Source organism: Clinocottus analis, unplaced genomic scaffold (genome assembly GCF_023055335.1).
Source record: "Clinocottus analis isolate CAN_PGR_092001 unplaced genomic scaffold, fCliAna1.0.p SCAF_13, whole genome shotgun sequence".
Lineage (NCBI taxonomy): Eukaryota > Metazoa > Chordata > Actinopteri > Perciformes > Cottidae > Clinocottus > Clinocottus analis.
The window spans coordinates 16,650,885-16,665,946 of record NW_027175854.1 but is presented as its reverse complement, the minus strand read 5'-3'; the positions used below and the strand labels follow the sequence as shown (position 1 = coordinate 16,665,946).

Sequence of the window (15,062 nt, the reverse complement as noted above, 5' to 3'; positions counted from 1 at the left end):
CAGATGAAGCAGATTCACGTGCATTTCCGTGTTTGTGACTCAGGTGTGTGTCATTGGAGACTGCGTCGGAGGAATCCTGGGGTTCGACGCTTTGTGCAGCAGCTCGGTGACGGTGTCAGAAAGCCAAAACAGCAGCAGACGGGGCAGCGCCATCAGTGTGCAGGTAACGCGCTCGACTCTCCGACCTTTCCGATTCCGCGTTTCACGTCAAACCGGGCGTGAGTCGTTGAGATCTTTCCTGTCTCCGTCTCCCAGGACACAGACCTTCTCTCCCCGGGTATCATCATAAACAGCATCTCTCCTTCCTCGCCGACCCTTGAAGGAAGCCGCCACCTCAGCCGCAGCAACATCGACATCCCCCGCTGCTCGGGGCCCGACGACCCCAAGAGACAACTTCCACGCAAGCGCAGCGACTCCTCCACGTACGAGCTGGACACCATCAAACACCACCAGGCCTTCCTGTCCAGGTGAGGCGACGCGAGCTCTCCCACAGACATTTATATTAGTTTTAGGGTATGAAATATATAAGATACATAGATCCAGAATCAGGGAGTTTTACGGTCGATATTATCTGTGATAAATTTATGTTTTCTTCTTTACAGTTTGTCTAATTCTCAGAGGATTGTAGAGGAATTTAGTTAATAAATTGTCCAGAAAATTTACTTAAGCAAGTCAATTAAACACATGGTTGTCAATTATTACATTTTTCTTTTGTTTCTTTTGCTTGAATGTGTTCAGCCTTCACTCCAGCGTGCTCCACGGGGAGCCCGGGTCGCGGCGCTCCAGCGGCAGCACGATGCTCGAGGGAGGCTCCCTGGGGAAGTTTGAGTTCGAAGTGACGGACTTCTTCATGTTCGGCTCTCCCCTGGGGCTGGTGCTCGCGCTGAGGAAGACGGTGGTGCCCTCGTTAGATGGTGAGGAAGGTTTGCTGCTTCATGCCGTGTGCTCCCTTTGAGTTTTAGTTTGGTTCATGCCGATGTTCCTCGTGTGTCTGACTAAGTGCATGCTGGTGGTTTACATATATTATGGTTCCATCTGCCAGATGAGCAGGATGTGGTTGTCTGCAACTTCTTTTCCTGTGTGAGATACAAGGTAGGTGTCCAAAATCAAAGATCATGTTTCTGATCTCAAAGTTTTGGCTACGAATCTGACTGCATTTTGTGACTGGCCGACAGCTGGCAAGTCAACACCTGGACTCATTTACATTCAGATATGATTGTAGCTGTCAGTCCTCAGTTTTCTCTTCGTTAAATCTTGCCGCGTTCCCTTCCCCCCTCTTCAGTGTCCGCTCTGCGTCCGGCCTGCCAGCAGGTTTACAACCTGTTCCATCCAGCTGACCCGTCGGCCTCCCGCCTCGAGCCGCTCCTGGACAAGCGGTTCCACCTGCTGCCTCCCTTCAGTGTCCCTCGTTACCAGCGCTTCCCACTGGGCGACGGACACTCGGCGCTCTTGGGTGAGTCTCGGGGTCCCTCCATGCACGATGAGGCAATTTCACTGCTTCACCGTTTCCACATGTCGGTGAGTCTTTGGTGTCTCCTTCGGCCTACTAGTTGAGACCGTGCAGAGCAACCCGCAGCTGCTGATGGAGTCTGTCGGTGCCATTTCCCACCGCTACCAGGACAGCACCGTCAACGAGACCTCCATCCCCGTGCCGGTCCTCAACTGGCAGCTCCACACAGACAGTGCGTCTTTAACTTTTGCTTAGTTCATCTCTTTTAGCCCTTTGATTTTGACGTTTTTCTCGCTGCAGTCTTCGACGTACTTAAAGGGAAATTCGACATTATTACAATGCATTATTCAGAAGAAATTATTCTTTTTTGAACCGTTATTTTTATCCATTTTCGAAAGACTATTCTTACCACGTTGAAGACAAAGCGAGAGCGATTGGAGAGCCAAGGTTCCTGGACTTTATTCCATCAAACAAATGAGATAAACAATATTATTACAGAGCTTTAAAGTGGCCGACTTTGTTGCATTTGCTACCAGAGCCAGGCTAGCTTTGCCCACCTTTTTATGCTAAGCTAAGTAACCTAGTTTAGTTGGAACAAATCGTCAAGTTAGCCAAACTCATTAAAAAGATAAAAACAAAGGCCGGCTATCAGATTATTCCCATTACTTCAGTTTTAACAGTGTGGTTCATCTGACAATACACCAAAAGTGCTTTAGTGCAAACACAGTTTCCCTGTGCTGTTACGGATAATTTGTGACAATTCACATTCGGTTTTACTTCCAAATAAACTGTTGACTTGTTTACAGCCTGATTTCCTGGTGTTTCTGTCAGACTTCTGTTGAAGCTTCTGCCAAATACTTTGCTGTTAACCGCTCTCATCAAACAGTTTGACCTCATCACATTAGCAAAGTGGCTGCTCACCAGCTTTAGACTCAGGAGTGTATCTTCATGATAAAGGTGATGATTAATAGGCCGCAATCACAATTCCATTTTTTTTCCAGGGTCGCTCATGACCTTGACAAGAAAGATGTGTGTGTGTTTTTGCAAAGTTATCGTACATTGTTATAAACGTCTTATGTTCTGGATCTTGCTTTGTAACTTTATTTTTGAAAGGTGCATTTAAAAAAAACAGTTATCATTTTTAAACCGAAAACATATCGTGGAAACAAAGCAATATTGTACATAAAGTGACTCTTAACTCCTCTCTTCTGCCTCTCCAGCGGATTCTCTTCACTCACACATGTTTGTGGACGGCCAGTACCCATCGCCCACCTCACCGGGGGTCCCTCACCTGCGGTACAACCGCAGGTCCAGCGAGGCCAGCCTAGCCAGCCAGGTGTCAGGCTTAGCTGACTCCTACACCGCCTCCAACATCGCCACAAGTGAGTTGACCTCTGACCCCCTCCCCTGTGTGTGTGTGTGTGTGTGTGTGTGTGTGTGTGTGTGTGTGTGTGACCACCAAGTTTTGGTTCACGAGCTGACAGTTTTTGCATGCTGACGTTCTCGTTTCCTCCCTCCAAAACGCACTGAAACGTGAAGCCGGCCTCACTAAAAAGCCCAGCCTGCTGTGCCAGCTGGCCCTTCCCTACAATAGGTTTGCCTCTCGGAGCTCGTCCCTGCGCTCACGAAAGACCATCCGTCGGGTGTTCCCCAAACCCAACGGCGTGGAGTCTGAGCGGAGCTCGGACGTTAGCTCTGACGCGACCTCCGATGTCACGTCTGACATCGCAGACTTCAGCTCAGCGCCCCCGTCGCCCGGGCTGCTGAGGAACGTAGAGCAAGGTAGAGCTGTAGTGAGAGGCCGCGAGGGAAGGATGCTGATCTCCATTCTCGTTCCCTGTGCTCCTTCCTGTCCTCCTCTGACGTCTTCCTCTGTCAGATATTCCCCCTTAGTAGTCGTGTTTCCAAAAAACACCAAACGAGACCCGCAAGTTCAGCGTCACGAGAACCACAGAGTCTCACAGAGTCTGAGCTGCTGTTTCCTTGCGAGTGTGCGTTTCTAAAACCTCTTCACGACTCTCCGCTGTGCGTCCGCATTCACAGTTTGGAGTCCAGTGTCTCCTCGTGAAACCCTTGAAATCCTCTAGTGATCCAGTTCGTGATAACCACCGTTCCCCTCTGCATGAGCAGAACGTAGACGTGGAGTTGTGCACACCGCCAACAGAGATCGATTCACCGGACACACTGATTCCTAAACTCCGCCTGTCTCTGTTCCCTCTCTCTCCCTCGCTCGCTCCCGGCTGCAGTTGCTTCTCGGTGGTGGGGCAGCAAGAGGATGGACTACGCGCTGTACTGCCCCGACGCCCTGACGGCGTTTCCCACTGTGGCTCTGCCGCATCTCTTCCACGCCTCCTACTGGGAGTCGACGGACGTCGTCTCCTTCTTACTCAGACAGGTTCTTTCTGTTTTTATTTCATCTTCTAATAGAAAGTGGATTTTTTTTTCCACCTCTTTCGTAAAATATCGCAACAACTATTTGAATGGCTTGCAATTTAATTAAATTAAATCCAGCCATTGATGATCTCCGGAGGATGAACCCGACTAACTTTGGCGCCACCAGCAGGTTGACACTTTTTTTAATGAAATAGCTCGACACCACCTCATAACTATTTGACCGATTGCCATTAACTTTGGTTCGCGTTCCCCTCGTGATGAATTATTTTTACTTTGCTGATCCTTTAACTTTTCATGTAGCACTATTATTAAATATTTAGTGGGGCATATTTTTTTTATTGCAGATACTTTCCTATCAGCCTCAGCTAAACCATGTTTAGTGTGAATTGGCACAAAAACAATCTTGAAATGACACAACGGTAATTAAAATGCTTTTTATATGTTTTTTATTGCTGTCATGAACCGAAATATACAGATGAAAATGTGAAGAAAGCAAGCAGGTAAAGTGTCTACTTTACAGTTTTAACTACTTTGCAGAATGCTGCAGCATCATATTAGTTTTGGCTGAACTCTCGAGCGCTGAATCGAGCAGAAACCGCACGACGATCAGGACGACTGTGACGCCGAATCATTTAAAACCAGAGTGACTTCTTTGTTTTTTAACGACAATTAATAATCTTTCCCAGGTGATGAGACACGAGAACTCCAGTATCTTGGAGCTGGACGGTAAAGAAGTCTCTGAATTCACGCCGTCCAAACCTCGAGAGAAGTGGCTGCGCAAGAGGACTCATGTTAAAATCCGGGTAAGACCTCTTGCCTCATCAGCTGTTATAACTTGTGTTTTTCATCCATCTGCCCTTCAAGGACAAACCTGTTGCTGCATTATCTAAAGCCGTAGTGTCGCCAGTCTTGCACACAGCCAGTGGTGGATACTTCAATACAATATTGACATACTTTATGCTACTTTATACTCCTGCTCTACTTCATCTCAAGCGAAAACATTGTGCTTTTTACTTCACTGAAACTCAGACTGGCCCGATCTAAGTGTCGTGTCGGCTTTTCCTGTCAGTTTTGATCAATTTAGAGCTTCTCTCATCTGGATTTCAGCGGCTTTATAAGAGAACGAATCAAACCAAAGCTGCAGAAGTGAGGTGGAGATGAACTGATCAGAGTGAATGTTACCAGAACAACACAGAGGAGGAGGATGAGGTTCATATTCTGACGGCTCGTTTCCTCTTCGTCTGTCTTTCAGAACGTGACGGCGAACCACCGAGTGAACGACGCCGTGTTCACGGAGGACGGAGCCCAGATGGTGACGGGACGCTTCATGTACGGACCCCTGGACATGGTCACCCTCACCGGAGAGAAGGTACCGACGGCATACACAGAATCAGAATCGTGTCGTCGAGGTCGAATGGGGTTGAAATAGTGTATTTGGGAGCGAGTGGTTCGATCCCCAGTCTCCCCATAGTGCGTTGCATGTCGAGGTGTCCTTGAGCAGCAGCACGGCTCCCTAAAACACTAAGGATGGGTCAAACGCAGAGACTAATGAAGGATAATGTCTTTATTTTCTGCAGATCGACATCCACATCATGACGCAGCCTCCGTCTGGAGAGTGGGTGTTCTTCAACACTGAGCTCACCAACAGCAGCGGGCGAGTCTCTTATCTGCTCCCCGAGGGCAAAAAGCTGGGTATCGGGGTCTATCCTGTCAAAATGGTGGTCAGGTATGCAAAGTCATTTTTCATTTAATGTAAAAAAACAAAGTACTCATCTCCTCCTTTCATTAAAACATCCGTCTCCCTCTCTCAGGGGCGACCATACGGTGGCAGACAGCTATCTCTCCGTCGTGCCGCGAGGAACAGAGTTTGTCGTCTTCAGTATTGACGGCTCGTTCGCCGCCAGCGTGTCTATAATGGGCAGCGATCCCAAGGTTCGAGCTGGAGCCGTGGATGTGGTGAGGTAGGGATCGTACGCGTATATTTTGCAGTAATACATAGATACGTTTTCCCTCATACGTCACTACATGTGGATTATTGTTCAGTCTTTCTTTTTACAGCGAAACCTTGAAAAAAGGATGCTACCTGCATCGTTTGTGTTCATTTCAAAAGGAATCGCAGTTAACTTTCTGGTCACTTTACTGAACAACAGATTAAATTAGTATTTATTCGGTAAGCATTGTTGCTCACAGTGATGATGGATCACCAACTGTGCCGTTCTCTTCAGCTCATTGCAGCTTTGGAGCAACTTCCAGCTGATTTTACTGTTTTAGTTCAGCCTCAACACTCTCGTGGGTTCGTTTTTTAGCTGTTTTAATGAAAAAGCTCTAAAAACACACATTTTCCCGACCTGCTCAGACCCAAACACGCAGTAAGAGACTAGCTGGTGAACACAGCTCCATTGAAGTTGTTGTTGTTTTTTGCAGGTACTGGCAGGACCTGGGCTACTTGATAGTCTACGTAACGGGCCGTCCCGACATGCAGAAGCAGCGCGTGGTGGCCTGGCTCTCCCAGCATAACTTCCCTCACGGCATCGTGTCCTTCTGCGACGGGCTGGTTCACGACCCGCTCCGGCACAAGGCCAACTTCCTCAAAAGCCTCATCAACGAGGTGAGTGCGCCAGTTCCAGGCGAGCGCTTTCCGGATTAAAGTCCCTGAAGTCTCTAACGTCCGACCTCCCTCTCTGATAAGGCCCAGATGAGGATCTTTGCCGCCTACGGCTCCACCAAGGACATCTCTGTGTACTCGTCCCTCGGCCTGCCTCCCTCGCACATCTACATTGTGGGAAGGCCCACGAAGAAGCTGCAGCACCAGTGCCAGGTACAGAAAGTATAGATTAGGTTGAGATATAGATGTATTGGATATAGATTACACTTCTAATCTAACGGTCAAAGCACCGTAGTGTTTAATCAGTCCGTCGATCATAACAGTTTTAATCTCATAACAATGTTCAACAATGTAAAAAAAAAGTCCTGCATTATATACTTATATCATATATTATTTGCAAAATGTAGTTAAAGTATCAAAATCCAAGTTTTAACACTGAAGCATCGATGTTCTTTAACTACTTTAGACACAAATACATTTGTATTTATATGTTAATGATAATAATAATTATTATATGTATGCACATTGTATGCAGATTATGTAGCACACATATTTTATATAGTTTGTGCAGACAAAGTGCAGCACTTTTATAACATATAAAAACAGAAAACCTTACTTTTACATTCAAATTCAATAAAAGTGGTCAGAATAAGGATTTTTGCATTCATATTTAAAGTGGCATTTAAAGAATTTCAATAAATGAATAAGAACTGGAAACATTTTACATTTGAAATGAACAGAAGCAACTTTTGAAGTGTCTTAATTTTCCTTTTCTGTGTAATATTATATAATTGTAACTCAAACTGTTATTTTAAATGAAACCGGCTGAGAAGTTTAGATGAGAAATATCTCATTATTGAACTATTTTATGAGCTTCTTTTGATCAAGAACACAGCTGTTCTTGATCAAATGTCCTATTTTGTGGGCTGAGAAAAGGTTTCATAAATGATCGTGTGTTCGAGCCGACCGTACGGGTCAGTAAATCTGATTGACTTGACGTCCTCCAGTTCATCGCGGACGGCTACGCGTCCCACCTGTCCCAGCTGGAGTACAACCAGAGGTCTCGCCCCGCTAAGTCTGCCAGCACCCGCATGGTCCTCCGCAAGAGCAGCTTCGGGCTCAATGCGGCCGGGGGGGAATTCCTCCGCAAGCGCAATCACATCTTCCGCACCATCTCCTCCCAGCCGGGAGCGACGTCCCCGAGCCAGCCGGGCCGGACCGAGCGAACCCAGAGCCAGTGCGAGGTGGAGCGGGACCGGGGGGTCGGGGCGGCGACCCAGAGGAGTATGAGCATCGCCGCCGGGTGCTGGGGTCGCAGCGGGAGCACCAAGGAGGGCAGCGGAGGGTTACTCGGCCCCAAATAGACGTTGGATAGTGGAGCCGCGCCGTTGAAAGGGACCCTCGGCCTGACGCCACCATGATCTCTGGACTGGACGCGGAGAGCAGGGGCGGGAGAGGAGGAAGCCAACGGAGGGTTTGTATTTTAGAAATGAAAGGGATGAGCTCCGGGTTTTTTAAGCATTGGACCCTCTTGGTGGGACGGAGAGAGATCTGTCCAGGAGGAGTGGACGAATCAGGCCAAGTGGGATCCAGCGAACAAAAGACAATTCTGTAGCATGAGTCTTTTACAGTACTACTTTTATAGGATACATCATTAACTAATAAGAGAACATGACGAGGAAGGATTAAATGAAATATTGTAAGCCTTAAACTAATCTCGTGTAACGGGACCCCCACCCCTCCCTTCCTGCTCCTCCCTCCTCCTCCTCCTCCCCGAACACACACGTTAACAACACACTGTCCAGGTGTTCACACTCTCATGAGCTCAGGACACAAACCGCAGAGCCAGGCTCGTCTTCGAGCGTCGTGGCGAAGAAGAGACGGAGACCTTCGCTTCTGTTTCGGTGCCACCGTCGCCGCGTTTTTCTCACACAACAACTCGAACCCGGAAAATGACTGGCAAATACGTCAGTTCATCCAAAGTACACGATACGCATATTTTCCTCACTTTTACCTCTTGCGGTTTCTATCCATTCAGGAAGTTTCGGGGGTTTGTTTTTGTCAGAGATAATAATCTATAGAGTGCAGCGTCGTGATGACACCGGACACTTTCAGCCACACAAACGACGCGAATCCGATCACTTTGGTCCAGACTTGAGATATCTCGTTGACTTTTTTTGGGTGGATTTCCGTGGAATTGCGTGGAAACGTTCATCGTCCACAGACGATGACGTCCGGTGGCTTTTTTTGTTGTCGTTGTTTGGATCCCCCTGGCTTCTCTCGTAGCACCGACATGAGATCAACATTTTTTTTTGGTTTCATGTGAAATATCTCCACAACTAGCTCATGGATCGCCGTGACATTTGGTCCAGATATTCATGGCGTCCAGAGGACGAGTCCTTCCTTAAATATTCTCAACATCCACCAGATGGATTAGCACAACTTTTTTTGTACAGACATTCGTGATTCCTAGTCAATGAATCCTACTGACTTTGGTGATCCCCAGACTGTTCCTATAGCGCCACCAACAGGTTGACCGTGGTGGTTTTGGGTAAAATGTCTCAATAACTACATGTTACACGTCAACATTTTAATTGGTCCAATACCTTCTGCTGAACTAATGACATAACCATCAGCCTCAACTCTTAATCAGCAAATGTTCGCAAGCGACACCTTGATGGTAAACATGGTGAACCTTATACCTGCCAAAACATAAGCATGTTGACATACACACGACACATAAAACCAAAACTGTAAGTGAGGAAATTTGTCTTTTTTTTGTGTGTGTAGTTTGGGTTAACTGATCCACAGATGGATGTGACCTCATGAAATATATTGTATCAGAGGTGAAAGTCCTTCTTGTCTTAGTCACAGAACAACTTTGTTCCTCACTGACATGCTACATGTATTTAAATACCTAAAGGCTAGTTTTCATTCCACAGTTTGTGTGAGACTCAGTAGTATTTTCCCTTTTCAGCGTGGCCTCTGGGCCGTCCAAGGCCTTAATATCCAACAACACACTTGTTCCACAGACGATACAGACAGCAGACAAACAGGGCATGCGGCATTAAAGCAACAACTGAAACTCTGTACAGTCCACAGCAACAATCCCTTTATATATTCATCTGCTTGCAATACCTCTGATCCACCTGTTGGTGGTGTCCTGCTCCCCACATGTGCTGCTGCTGCTGGGACATACCTGTGTGGCGGTCCCCCGGCTTTTTTTGCTCTTTCGGAGACGGATGGAGGATAAATGTGGTGTTTCTGCTGAGGAGCCCGGTTTGTGTTCGGGCTCGACTCTGTCGAAGGGGCGGAGGCCGTGTGTCCACGTAGCTTTCACGCAGAGACCTTTTCATTTTTCAAGTATTTCTACCAAAACGGACATGAAGAATGGGCCCAGGAGTGATTCAGTGTTGGTGTTGAAAAAGACTGGATCTTTCTGTGGTGGAAAAAATCACTGGTGCCCTCATGAGAGAAAACATCCCCTTCGCTGCTTCCGTCTACTGAACTGTATATTTTCGTACAAAGGGGGACGTAGAAGAAGAAGAAGAAGAAGAAGAAGAAGAAGCCGGCTCACATCTCCAATCCAAAAACACAAACCTTGTGCACAGAATAGTTTAGCCGTGCAGATGCGTCATCATTAAAGGACGGGTTCGCTCGTGTTCAACGTCTGTCTTAAAACTAAAGTCAAAAGCCCAAATGAAGAGTGAAACGGCGCTGGCTCGATGTCGTCAATGCTTCTGTGGATGAGGTTCAGCTGTGAGTCAGATAAGTGTATCTGTAGACTTTCTGGAAAGAAATCGAACCAAATCGAAATATTGGTCAAATTCCAGTCGGTTTCGGCGTCCCCCAAGGCTCCATCTGTGGCCCCTTTTTTATTTTTTATTCTTCTACTGGCCTCTGTGTTTCATAACCTCAACATCCCCTATTTTTGTCACGCTAATCACGTGCATCTGTCCTTAAGAGAGAGAGAGAGAGAGAGAGTTTAGACCAGCAATGAGTTTATCTTGAGTCCACTCGCTCTGGCCTTTTATCTTCAAGTCCTCTTGCACACGTCATTAGCAGGAGCATTTTTAGCCAAAATAAAAACCCTTTACTTTCTTTTTAAGGCGTCTGTTAGTGGTAATAACACAAAAGGGGATTCCATACTAAAACCACTTAGTTTGGAAGGTGTGCTTCAGATTTTTCTTATTGTTTCAACCTCTGATTAGCTTCAGATGAACTGTGTTTATACACACAATAAGTTTCATGAGCGGCCAGTATGAAACGTAGGACGCTCGTCACATATTTAATCCACGCAGTCGTATACAAAAACGTCTTTTTAACCATGCGGGTATTTCAAATTATGATATTTACCGCAATCGAGATCGAGTGACCTCAACCAGGACAGAAGACGTTGCCCCGTTTCCTTCATGCACGAACAGGAGTTTCACTCATCTTTCCGTGCACCTGACTGTCGTTTTAAGGCGGACTTGAAACCGTCCGAACCCATGAAAAGCTTTCGGACGTGCGGACGTTGTACCTCACTTCCTCTCACTCCGCCGTTGCTTCGCGGCTCGAGGGCCGTCTGTCTCTCCGCTCAGCGACGTCGTCGACTCAGCCACCGAAGCCAAATCCATTCTCCAAACAACTGTAGTTGATCAACTGTGTAACCTCATTGTTTTTTTTGCACTAGTTTCCGGCGGACATATACTGTAGTCACCATCTCACATTCGGACTCCTCCAAAGTGCGTGACACTGTTTCTTGAGTTCAGGGTGTATGCTGGATGTGCGGGTGCGCACACACGTCTGTACATTTTTGTCTGGATGTGGAAACAATGGAGGTCAATGTGCCAAACGGTCAGAACATTTAGACCAGGGGTTTTCAAAGTGTGACGCCTCCACCCTCCTGTTACTCGTCTTTGTCTTACTTTTGTTTTTTCGGAGGATAACCAAGATGTAAACGGGGAGTAAAATGTCGTAAGTAATGATGTAGGCTTCAACTTTACATTTACAAATTGGCAATTCAAAATACGCCGAATAAGCTATTAGCACTTCTGCTTTGTGACATGCATTTCTTATTCTATGAATTTTCTGTGTGTGTGTTTGAAAACCCCTGATTTAGATTGTACACCCAAACTATTTATGTTAGTGTACTGACTTATTCGACTGGATTTTTTTCTTAATTTGTTTTTTGGTGACAGTTTTAATCGAATGTTATAACATCTGAGGAAGAAAAGCGTCTTTAACAAAGATGTTAAAAGATGTTTTTAGCTTCGAAGCGGTGAGCAGAGATCGAGCGTGTCGCCGTAATCGTTGACAATAAGCTACTTTTATTGAAGTTTCTGTTGTGCGTCGGGTGCCAGGTAGTTTTTTTGGGGCTACAAAACCCCTCATTGTTCTCCACTTTCAGCCGTTTCGGCGGCCATGTTGAATGTCTTGCCCATTTGGATTGTGAGCCACGGACGTGTCAGTGTACATACTGTAAAGATGTATATGTAGGACTTATATGGTTGAGAATTATTTATTTACCTAAAGATCATGATGTTATGGAAATTTCAGGTGAAATATATTTGAAAAAAAAAAAATGTAGCATTTTATTTGTCACTTTTGTGGCGGACCAACACAGGAAGTTTTTCTTTCTTTCATTTTTACCAGTGCAATATTATTGTTCGAGTCACAGCCAGGCAACGCCAGTATCACAGCAGGGGCACAATCTACTACAGTACAACGCTACAGGCAATCCACCATCACACACACAGACACACACACACACACACACAGACACACACACACCACCTGCAGTTGTGTTTCTCACCTTGTGAGAACTATTTGTATCTGAGCTACACCGCTCTCTCTCTCTCTCTCTCTCTCTCTCTCTCTCTCTCTCTCTCTCTCTCTCTTTCTCTCTTTCTCTCTTTACAACAGTCATTTTATAGGACTTGCCGTTCCTATTTTTCAAATCTGGAGTGTTTTACAGAACCTTTGAAGTGTAACTGGAGGCTGTTTTTTTCTCAGTCGGCCGTGGACGCATGAAAACAAGTTTAAAAAGAGCCACAAACGAAGCCGCTCTATTTAGCGAGCTGCCGCATGTCATCCAGTCAGATTGGAACTACGTAACCTTCATGCTTAACGACAATAAACCACTTCTGTTGTCCGCTATGGCGCGCTGTTTAAAGGAATATATATATCGAAAGATTTCTGCTGATTATATTTGAGAATATTACAATTATTGCCACATGTTTGGATAGGTTTTAGTCCAGTGCTAGTTTGAGTTGCTCCAGAAGTCACTTTCTAGTAAAGCACCCTCTCATGAAGAAGTACTACGTCTGAACTAATCGCTTTAATAATGGTTAAAGGAATAGTTTGACCTTTTGGGGGAAAGTAATCCTGTGTCATGTTGGAGAGTAAGATGAGAAGATCGACACCTCTCATGTCTGTGTTCAATATAAAGCCGCCTCTTAGCTTAGCTTAGCTTAGCACAAAGACTGGGAGTGGAGGGAAACTGCTAGCCTGGGTGTCTGACAAGGTCCGTTTCCAAGATATAGTTCTGCACATATTTTCAGATTTTAAACTGATTAAATAAATTAGATATGTTCATAAATGAGCTTTTAGGTTCGAGGATTTTGTTGATTTCCAACAGACAGGCCCTTTAGTCAAACCTGATGAATCTATTTATTAACACCACTTAAAGCTGCAGACTAGATGATTAAATCGCTTTATTGGTCGCATATTAGCACTAATGACTGCAGACTTGATGACTTATTTTTAACATTTTAAACACCAACCAAAGGGATTAGATCTAATATTATTTATAAATCATTAATAAAGCCATTACTCGCAGCCTATAAATCATGTATCATGGGTGCATTATTAATAAGTTGTACAAAGATCTATATGATTCATAAACAGGATATCATATTAAACACTATAGAACTGTAGGTCTGACATACGTAAATTATAATAAAGTGTCAAAATATATGGTGGCAATAATTCAGATATATTTTGGATACATACAGTTTTTAGATTTGGCTTTGACAAATTTGTATGTATTTCAATTTGAACGCTGTCATTTAGCATTTATACGCATCATAAACACTTAATAACTGTTTATTAACACATCATTTATAATGTAGTTGTAATAAATGATTAAAAAAAAAAAGTATTTATTTAATGTAAATTAAACTCTCCCTGCAGTGCAAAGCATCCATAATTGGATAGTAATCAATAATTCATAGCATAACATAGCTATCATCATATATGCCTCCATGGGTTTTAACATACATTTATAAACTCTATTAAACCTGCCTGTAAATGTACATAAACAGTTATTAAATGCTTTATAACGCACCATCAGGATCTATTCACAACACATGAAGACAACCTTTATGTTTTTATGCATTCATGTTCTAAATGCTTCACAGGACGGGCTACAGTCATATATGTGTAACTGTTTACAACTTCCAAACCATGAAATGTTATAAACCATCAATTCAGTTATAATAAACTCCTTCTACATGCTGAACCGGGGGCTTTAAAATAAAGTGTTTTTATTATTTTGTCAGCACCAGAATGCAGATGGCTGTCGGTTCTTTTCAACACGGTAAAAACAAAGGTTTTCCTTTCATTTGGGACGTCGACGACGGCACTTTGTGTGTTTGAGCGACGACCCCGTGACGTCAGAGCGTCGGTTCTGATGTCTGTTTCATGTGTTCTAGCACATCGGGCCGACCTCTGACCTCTGCCCGCCCCGGCTCTCCCCACCATTGTCTGTTCTGTGGAATAAATACAACTGGACGGTAACTCAACGTGTGTACGCGTGATTTTACTTTTAATTTAAAGGACTGCTGGATTGGATCTTTATATCTTGAGTCCTCCATCGCCTTTTGGTCAAATTTTAGATTTATTTTTATTTTTATATCAGCTAATAGATCAGTTGATTTAGTCGACAGATCTGTAAAACTGAGAATCCCCACAAACAAAAAGGCAAAAGCATCACTTCAACTCTCGTGTTTACCAGAGATGTGCTTATAGCTTATAGCTCAGACGTTGGCATTAAAATCCAAAACGGCCGATTAACTGACGAATCGTCACTGGTCTTAGTTCAACCCCAATGTTGAGTAAATAATGGATGGATTATTTAGATATATATATAGATAGATAGATATATGGATGGATTATTTATATATATAGAAATATGGATATGTAATGTGTCTTAATTGTATCTTCCACTACTTCTCTGCCCTTTCTGTGCACGTTACGATTAAGAATTTTAACTTGAATGAGTCCAAAACAGTCAATCAGTATTTTTTTAATCCAATTATTTGCATATTAAATTATATATTAAAATAAAATACATTATTTGAGGTTTTCCGTGGCTTCTCCAATCACGCAAGTATTCATCCGCAGCTGAAAATAGTCCCCGACAAAAGGCCACGGAGAGAAAACTCGTGCTGCAAGTTTGAGGAAATTACACTTTTTGAGACTTTATGTAAGATATATTTAGTCTGAGTGCAACAGACTGATAGAAAAGTTAGAAATAACGAGTTGACTGACTGGCTTTTTATTTGTTGTTCTTCAACTCTTTAAAAACACACAAACTGCTGACGAATACAAACAAACATGGATTCCAGT

At 44.4% G+C, this 15,062-nt stretch overlaps 1 protein-coding gene across 9 annotated transcripts in view; it reads left to right on the top strand.

Annotated features, from left to right (window-relative positions):
- LOC137783987 (membrane-associated phosphatidylinositol transfer protein 2-like) overlaps positions 1 to 15,062 on the top strand; it is a 63,459-nt gene that overhangs the window by 30,112 nt on the left and 18,285 nt on the right. For 4 of the 9 annotated variants that reach the window (XM_068574373.1, XM_068574374.1, XM_068574375.1 and 1 more), the window contains 14 exons: positions 44 to 163; positions 256 to 467; positions 739 to 914; positions 1,283 to 1,453; positions 1,551 to 1,682; positions 2,671 to 2,832; positions 3,697 to 3,845; positions 4,531 to 4,647; positions 5,097 to 5,213; positions 5,422 to 5,570; positions 5,656 to 5,805; positions 6,269 to 6,452; positions 6,534 to 6,662; positions 7,457 to 14,231. In XM_068574373.1, the coding sequence (XP_068430474.1) occupies positions 44 to 163; positions 256 to 467; positions 739 to 914; positions 1,283 to 1,453; positions 1,551 to 1,682; positions 2,671 to 2,832; positions 3,697 to 3,845; positions 4,531 to 4,647; positions 5,097 to 5,213; positions 5,422 to 5,570; positions 5,656 to 5,805; positions 6,269 to 6,452; positions 6,534 to 6,662; positions 7,457 to 7,813 (2,325 nt within the window). In that variant the 3' untranslated portion in view covers positions 7,814 to 14,231. Of the gene's footprint in view, positions 1 to 43; positions 164 to 255; positions 468 to 738; positions 915 to 1,282; positions 1,454 to 1,550; positions 1,683 to 2,670; positions 2,833 to 3,696; positions 3,846 to 4,530; positions 4,648 to 5,096; positions 5,214 to 5,421; positions 5,571 to 5,655; positions 5,806 to 6,268; positions 6,453 to 6,533; positions 6,663 to 7,456; positions 14,300 to 15,062 lie in introns of those variants that run through there. The other 5 variants (XR_011077370.1, XR_011077371.1, XM_068574377.1 and 2 more) reach the window with 5 other exon arrangements.